This window comes from Meleagris gallopavo, chromosome 5 (assembly GCF_000146605.3).
Source record: "Meleagris gallopavo isolate NT-WF06-2002-E0010 breed Aviagen turkey brand Nicholas breeding stock chromosome 5, Turkey_5.1, whole genome shotgun sequence".
Classification (NCBI taxonomy): domain Eukaryota; kingdom Metazoa; phylum Chordata; class Aves; order Galliformes; family Phasianidae; genus Meleagris; species Meleagris gallopavo.
Window position 1 is genome coordinate 7,917,276 of NC_015015.2, and position 8,777 is coordinate 7,926,052.

At 37.0% G+C, this 8,777-nt stretch overlaps 1 protein-coding gene across 1 annotated transcript in view; it reads left to right on the plus strand.

Moving 5' to 3' along the window:
- LOC100544756 (DENN domain-containing protein 5A) overlaps positions 1–8,777 on the plus strand; it is a gene marked incomplete at its 5' end in the record, with an annotated part of 30,933 nt that extends 22,156 nt beyond the window's left edge. Inside the window, 7 exons of the mRNA XM_031553364.1 lie at positions 231–381; positions 961–1,054; positions 3,117–3,224; positions 4,205–4,336; positions 4,992–5,144; positions 5,966–6,070; positions 8,297–8,777. Of these exons, the coding sequence (XP_031409224.1) occupies positions 231–381; positions 961–1,054; positions 3,117–3,224; positions 4,205–4,336; positions 4,992–5,144; positions 5,966–6,070; positions 8,297–8,401 (848 nt within the window). The remainder of the gene's footprint in view (positions 1–230; positions 382–960; positions 1,055–3,116; positions 3,225–4,204; positions 4,337–4,991; positions 5,145–5,965; positions 6,071–8,296) is intronic.

Below are 8,777 nucleotides of genomic sequence, written 5' to 3' on the forward strand. Positions count from 1 at the left end.
TTTGTGTAGAAAAAATGGTTTGACCTTAAGAAGATACACATTGTTCTCCTTTTGGTGATGATTCTGTGATGCTTCACGTGCTCATGTATTACCGTACCTGTTGGGGTTCATGAGAAACTCTTGTCTCCTTAAATTTGAGATCTCCTTTTAATTGAAGAGATGTGATTATAGATTAATGTCTCCTTAAGATCGGTGTTTAATAAAAAATTCTAACTTTCTTACTATTTCAGAGAAATCAATTGAGTTAAGACTAGCAAAAATAGATCACACAGCAGTCCATCCACACTTGCTGGACATGAAAATTGGACAAGGGAAGTATGAACTTGGATTTTTTCCCAAACTTCAGTCTGATGTTCTATCCACTGGACCAGCAAGCAACAAGTAAGCTTTGACAGTGGGTTCTGGATCTTTGAGAAATCATAGAAATAGTACTAAAGCAGACATACTGAGAAGCAAATTCAGTGTTTTCTTTTTTCAAAATGAGAACAGTTCAGAAGGGTAGTATTTGTGTTGGATATGGCAGATTTTTTTTGTTTGTTTTAAATCTAGACTTCTAGAAGGAAATTTACTTTAGAAAACCCAATTATAATTGGGATAGTTCTGAGTGACATTTAACTGCTGTTGGTATAAAAGCAAATCTTACTGGAACACTGTTAAGAGCTAGCAAATGTGTTAGGATATCTTCATATAGAAACTTCATTTGAAGAGGAAAAAGGTGCAAGCTTTAACTGGATATCATAAAGAAATGGAAAAGTACGACACAAATGTATGTAGTATGATAGGAGTTACTCTGGTTGCTCAAGGTTGGTTGCTTCTGCTGAGATTTTGTGTGTATTTGCAGCCGTGCTTTATCTTCCACAGTTGTACTCAACATACAATGAGACAAACTTCTTATTTTTCCCATTACCCTTCCTCTTTACCTAGCTCTTGACATTTGCTGACAAAGTCCTCTATCTGTAGGTGGACAAAGAGAAATGCTCCTGCGCAGTGGAGGCGGAAGGATAGACAGAAGCAGCATACAGAGCACTTGCGTCTTGACAACGATCAGAGAGAGGTACAAGCTGTTCAACTGTAGAGATCTGATTTTATTTTTATTTCTAGTTTTGTTTTTTCCTAATTGCCTGAATAATAGTCTGTAGCATTCATGGAAAGTCTATACAGTTACTTACAGTTTATCTCTGCTTTCCCATATTTGTACAAATGAAGTACCCCATCCTTAGCAAACCAGAATGACTTAGTTTCTGAATTCTAAAATTTTGGCGATTTTTACTCCCATCTCATGACAAATTTTTTCATCCCCAACACAGGTGAGCTCCCTGATAATGTTGTCATGCTCACTTAAGTTTTTTAAAAAGGGTGGGAGAATTAATCAAAAGACTTTTAGTCATCTATTTCCTGTTTCTACGTAACTTTGTGTATTTGATAGAGGAAAAATAAGCACCTTTGGAGTGTGGTTTATTTCCTAAAATCCTAAAATCAAAAGTATTGTCTCTTGGAATTGTGTGTTTCTTTATGTGGACCATGAAGGATGTCTTAAGGTGACAAACTGACGTGCAACCTTATGCTAAGGTGCGGAAATGTGGACCCCACCAATACCATTGGGTTTGTGTCTGCTTAGTTTTACATCACATGGTCTATAGGTATTAGTTCTTTTGTTTGATTTTACAGTGGGTCTTGTACTTAAAGCGTTTTGCCATGATATGTACTTCTCCCTACTCTGATTTGTTGAAGAAAGAAAGCATTCACTATGAAAGGAAGAGACTGGAGGGGGGCTAGTGCTTCACTATTGCAGCATTTCTCTGAAGACATCTTGCCAGCTCTACTTGGATGTAGTGCACTTACAGAACACCAGCCAGCACTGTGTAGAGATAGCAACTGGGTTTTGGAGCTGAATAGCTGTATTGGCAGCGCAGAACTCCGATGCTGACATAGCCACTTTTGGAAAAAACAACTTCTCTCATCACTGCTCCTACAGCTGACGTTGCTTTTCTATGTGGTGGAGGCACTTTGAAAGATCTGGGTGATTTGGACTCGTTAGAGTACAGTTTCTGATTCATATGATACAATCTGTAAGCTGTTACACTGGAATTTGCTATAAGGGTGATTCTAAGAATAGTCTATTTTAAAAATATCAGGATTGATTTGTGCTTAGTAACCCCAAATACTTACTTTTTTAAAAGTATGTAGTTTATTGAAGATAATATGCTCTTGCATTGTTAAATGTCTTCAGAAAAGCATCACTTGGAATTTTAATGTAATCTTGCATCTGTTAGGTTAATGTTGAAATGAAATAATTTCTTTGTTCAGTTTCATGTTTTATGGTAGAGGTGAGTTTAATTACCCTTCTGTAAGGGTAAGTGTTACTTATTTCCAGTGTTTCCTCATTGGTTTGTGAAAGCTTTAATCAAACGTAGTGTCATCTGTGACCATGCACTGGAAGAATGCCTGTGTAATGAGAAAAGCTGCAAGTAATTGCTGGTTTTGCTCAGATAACTCAAAAGTATTTTTAATATAGAATTTGCAGAAGTGAGCAATAATTGATTTGTAACCTCATTATTGCTTTTGAAATTTTAATGTTTAGCGCATGTGAATTTAGGAGATTTTAATTAGGTGATTGCAAAGATAAAAGGGCTTTATGCTGTACTTGTTAATTACGTTACACTGCTTGGATGTTCACCCCTTTCCCAGGTGAATCGGAGACTTTCATATTAAGCCCAAAGAATGGGGAGGGAGCTCTTCTGAGATAAATGCTGAGGATCAGGCTTGAGCAGGAGGCAGCGGTTGCAGAATGCAGCGTTATAAGTCTTAGACAAATTGAAGTTTTGAGACAGTCAACGAAAATCCATGTCAGTGAAGCTTAGTGGCTTCTCAGTTGCAAATATTTGTACACAATAGAAGGCATAGTTTACACCAATCTAACAATTGAACATCAACTCTTCTTTTTTCCTTTCAGCTTTGTTACTTATTATGTTTACTGCCTTGAGAATTCTGCATTGTGTTATGTCTTCATTCTTTTCTCCTTTTCTGTTTTGCATGCTTGCTCTTGTTACTTTGTACGTGCTTACCAATGCTTTACATGGTTTCTTTGATTTTTTGCTACCAACTTGTCCTGCCAGCACCTGGACTTTTCCATGCCAGAGCTTCAGTTGCAGTTATGTTTAGACTGGGACCAGCATGATTGGCCCTTCATGCCCTCTATAAAATCTGTGTCAGAACATTATCTGGTATGTCAAGTGCACAATCTGAATGTAAGCATAGTTCTGGATAAAGATGCATAGTTTTTATCAGCTCTTCAGTACAAGACTGGAAAGGGAGTCATTTCCCTTCTTTGCTAAGGTTGCATTGTGTTTGATAAATGAAATTGACTGTTAACTGACTTTTCAGTTGATTGTTATTTCAGTGTAGATAAGCTAGATAAAGTTTTTACTAATCTGAAATATGTACTAATCCTGAGTATTCTGTCAGTGCCTGTATAGGATCTTATCTTTTATTCACAGCTAGCTATGCTCCATCCAATCTGTCATCAGCAGTTTTTTAAAACATTTCTCAAATTGTCCTCTCTGAGGGAAAAACAATGGTAACACCTTGATGGTAGAAACAGGAGCATTGTTGCTCTTTCAGATGTAGTCCAGAAGATGATTTTGCTCTAAATGCAGATGATTCACAGCTGAAAGCTGCTAGTAGCATTTTTCAGCTGCTTCCTCTAAGTCTGAGATGGTGGGCAAGAAACAAGAGATCTGCAGAAATGAGTACAGGTTACAGATGTTGTCAAAGTCCAGGCAGAGTTTTCTTGCAGTCCACCTGTAGACCACAGTCTGCCATTTGAATTGTCTTGGTCTGGGTAATTATTGCCAGCTTGCATTTTATAGAAGAAAAAAAATGGTGTCACTATTCTCAGTATTGCAGGGATTCACTGAATTTCTATGCATCTAAATATCCATGGCAGTTTGTATTGTGTTTTTGTTGTTCCGTAATGTGTGTTCCAATAGTAGTTAATGTAAGTGGAGATTGAGTGAAATTACACATTAAGAGTCCCTGCTCAATGTTATGCTGAATATAAAGAGGGGACTCTTCTGGAAGAGACTATGATCTGTTCCTCCTCATTGTACTGAGGTGGGTTGTAAATATGGATTTACTTCCTCTTGGCGCAGTAGGTCTCACTTGCACTTTTATCTGTTTTTATCAATTTTGTGTCCCAATACAGAAGTATATCCAAGAAGCCAGGAACTTGGGCAGCACTATTCGGCAGCCAAAGCTGTCAAATCTCTCTCCATCAGTAATTGCACAAACTAACTGGAAGTTTGTAGAAGGCTTGTTGAAGGAATGCCGAAATAAGGTAACTCAGAGAGTACTTCTGTTCTCATATTTGTCATTTGAGGACCATCTTGTGTGCAGTACATTTGAACTGCCTGCTTTTCTGCCATGTGTCTCAGCTTTATCTATTTACCCAATTTTTTTTGTATAGTGGTGAATTCACAAAGAAAGAACATACTTAAAAATCCAGCTAGGAGAGGAAATTGATCAAATAGACAGACTTACAGTGGAGAATGTAAAATGATAGATTGAATATTCTGATGAGTTTTTATCATTCTGCTGCCTATGTCTATTTTAGCATATTTAATTTATCGCATATGAGACTATATTATTAATCAAGAAAGAATATACTAAAAGTGGAATTCGTCGTGAAAACGTAGAGCTGTATTACAGGATCTCGCTGCTTGGCAGTTAATATGTCAAATTTTGGCCCACTGTTCTGGTTATTCAGATTACTCACCCTTGTGAGAAAGTTGGCTCAACAGCAATCAACACTGGTGCTGCCGTGGCTTGAAAAAAGGATAAAAGAAATGAAGTCCAGCACAAGTTACTACATATGCTCAGTTATTCTACCAAATCATTGTTATTGTATGTTCCCTTGTTTATTTAAGAAATGTGAGTGATCCTAGAAGTTCCTTTGAAAAGAACTAACTCTCTTTTGCTCCGTCATTTTCAAGACCAAGAGGATGCTAGTTGAAAAAATGGGACGAGAAGCTGTGGAGCTAGGTCATGGTGAAGTGAATATCACAGGTGTAGAAGAGAATACCCTAATAGCTAGTCTGTGTGACCTCTTAGAAAGGATATGGAGCCATGGTCTGCAAGTCAAACAGGTGAGAAACAAACATTCTTGCATGTTCCAGGGCATACTTCCATTAATTCACACTTTCCTGTTTTCAGAGGATACCTAGTGTGTGTGTATATAGATGCATTAAATACTTGACACTTTTCAGTATCAGTCAACAGTCTGTTATGTATCAGTCTTTCTCAACCTTCTGCTCTGGGGAAGGTGCAAATACATATGTAGATGTGTTCCACAGATGGCTTTTTAAAAGACTTTCTTTCCAATTTACCTGTTTGTTTTGTTTTGTGATGGTGGTGGTGGTTGTTTTTAATAGAACAGTAAATAAAAATATATCTGTGTTCTTCTGTTATTGAAGTTGAATAGGATTTAATGCAATGTATGCTAAATGCATTGTTGGTAGGATATGATATGGGAACTTTATGTTGTGAATAGTCATTTGGTTTTTAAAAGTAAAAGCCATGCTATTTTATTGATGAATGGTCTAGAGATAGTTAAAACAACTAGTTAGACTTGGTGCTTTTCATGTGAAACAAGTAGCGGATTGTCACTTAGTGGGATCAGGTGGAGTTTTACTGGCCTTTATCCTCTCCTCATTTGTACAAATGCATAACAAGGAAAGTAATGATTTGTAACATTTCTCTTTCCTTTTCCTTTCCTTTTTTTTAAAAACAAAAAAAGTATTTGCAGAATAAGTGTACATAATCCAGACAACTGTAATTCAGTATTTCTTTCCCTAGCACTCAAACACCAGTGTTTAAATCTGCTCTCCTTCAGACTTTTATAGCACTAGTTTCTCTATGTGAAGATTTATCATGTGACTCTCTCCCTTCCCTCTTGTATATTACTTAGGATAGAAGCTGTACTGCTTTCGTCTTAGAAGACAGAGCATCAGTATACTCTGCTTCAACTCAGATTTGGGCCTTTCAGACCACCAGACGGCCAACCCTACATAAGGTTATTGCTTTGGATTGATTGCAGATGTTGGCAAACAGTGCTGAATGGTGGAATAAATAGAGTGATGGAATATAATAGAGGCCTGATGGAGGAAATGCTGTGCGTCTAATACTATGATCCACAGTAAAAAAAAAAAATACGCTACTCATTCTCTGTGTAGTACTGGCCTTTATTAAATATTCAAAGCTGGCTGTTTCATACATTGATTTTACTTTATTTTTCAATAATGAGCCATGGAAGACTCTTCTTTCTCAATTGACGATAGTAATGAGGATGATTTTTCCTCTACCAGTCCTTGCTTTTATCTCTTCCCTCCCGATGAACCCTTACAGTCCAATGCTTTTTACCAACTGATTTTTCCACGTGCAAAGTGAATCTGCACCTTCCTTTGCCCAAAGCAACGTGGGGGGAGTTGTAGAAGACCTTGATTATTCCCTTGCCTGTTTTCTGTCCCACTGCTTTCCTTAGGCTGCCTTCCTTTCCCCTTTAGAAATAGTTGGCATCATCATTGCTATTTGAAGTTAAAGGAGAGTAACATGATGGTAAAGGAAGTGAGCAGATATATACTGCATGAGTTCTTACATTCATTATGATTGTTGACATCTATTTGCTGCAGGATCCTTTGTTTGCTGCTTTATGTGATCTGTTGCAGTTCTCTTTGCCATGGCAGCAAGATGCTGAATATTAGACTGTGCATGTGTGTGTTTATTCAAATAAAGATCATTTTCAGTGTAACCATTCCCTAGTGATATTTTCATAGTCTCTTTTTATATTTTTGTAAGACTCACAGTTTTTGGCTTCCCGTGTTGGATCTGTCAGGTATTGAGGCGCTGAGCTTCTCTGAATTCTTTTGATAACTTCATCACTAAATGCATATTTTTAATATATTTATCTCAATGCAGATATAAAAGGCAATTTCTGCTTTATCTTCTGGAGACATACTGCTTCATTTTGGGGTAGATGTAATGTCTTGAAATAAGCCTTTAGTAGTACTGTAGAGAGCTGTGGGATTGAATTGGTTAAAAATGTTTAAAGATTTAAATTGTTTATTGTTATTTTTTAACTTTCAGAGTTGAGTTATAATTACAGCATTTCAGGAAGGTACTCACATGATTTTTGGGTGACACTGATAGTACTGAATGGGCAACTCTTGCTTTACTGTCATGGTTTCTTTCTGCACAAAATTGTAACTAAAAGCCTGGCTTTATAATGACTGTTTTTCTGAAATGTAGAATTGCTAAATATTTTCACCTAACATAGTAATTTAGGAAGATAATAGCTAATAGTAAGCAATTTCCTTTGTATATCAGTCCAATTCATCTGCTGGAGAGACCCTGCTCAAATAATGCTCCTTTCTGTAGCTTTGATACCTTTGATTTATCATGCAAAGTATTTTAGGACGAGTCCAAGAATCTCAAAATTTGTCCATGAAAAATTTCCTGCCTTCTATTTTAAGCCCCCAGAGGTTGATAATGTGCGAGATGCACCTTTTAGCATTATTTGTCAGATTTGTCTTGACCTAAATACTGCATCCCAGACTTTAAAGTTGTTTTTATAAAGTATAGAACTGCAGCCTGTCTTACTGACCAGCTCTTGTTGTCTGTCTTATGGTTGTTTTGTGTGTGTGTGTGTGTGTGTGTGTGTTATTGGATTTTTGTTGTTGTTTGTTACTGTGTTTGTAATTGTCTAGGTTGTTTGCTTGATGAAATTGAGGGAGATCTTATGAGATTCTGAAAACGTGCATCTGTAGCCCTGAATTACCCTGATGGGAACAGGTGTGCAAAAGACAAAAGACTTGGTGTGGGTGTGAGATAGTTTACTCAGGCTGGTTCTGTGTCTCTTGCCAGCTCACTGCTGGAGGTGCAGGGAGGAAGAACTGCATAAGAATGGTGACAGTCTCAGACTGAAAATTCTGCTTATGCATTAAGTTTTATAAGGCTTCAAATGTTTTCATCTCATGTCAATAACCAGTGACAAATGAAGCTCAGCTGTTATTGGAATCATTAGATCCCGATAGTTTTTGACTTTGTTTTTCTTTCTCATCCTCTTTACAGCTCCCAAGCACCTGCAACTTTTGTCTTTTTGTGTTTGTGTCTAATCAATGAGGACAAACGTATTTGAAGCTGATACTTTCTATGATGATTTAAACTTTTTTGTTCAGCTAGTAGTTATTTTTTTTAATTGAGATCCTGTATGTCACAGTAACTAATATATTTTTAATTTTAGGGGAAGTCTGCTTTGTGGTCTCATCTGCTACATTACCTTGAAAACAGGCAGAGGAAAACAACATCAGGCAGTTTCAGTACCTCAGGTAAGATTATCTTCTCCTAGAAGGTGATAATAAAAAGAAACAACTACTAAGGTCTGCTTGCAGATTTGCACCGTCCAAATTATTTCCCTGGACATAGCCTTCACTTAAGGTAACTGAATCCAGCATTCTGTTTGCTACAGAATTAATATGGACATGATGTATTGTCTCAGTATATCTTGTGAAAAGTAAACTTATTTGGATTGAGCCTACTTATTTGTGATTGCAGTATTCAGACACCAGGAATATCTGGTGCTTCAGAGATGCATTAAAATGGATCTGCTCCATTGTAAAATCCTCTGTATGACTCCTAGTCACTGCCGATTGGCAAAGCATATTATGTCATAGATAGGGTTAGGGGAACACATGGAAGCACAGAATTGTGTTATACTGTATTTA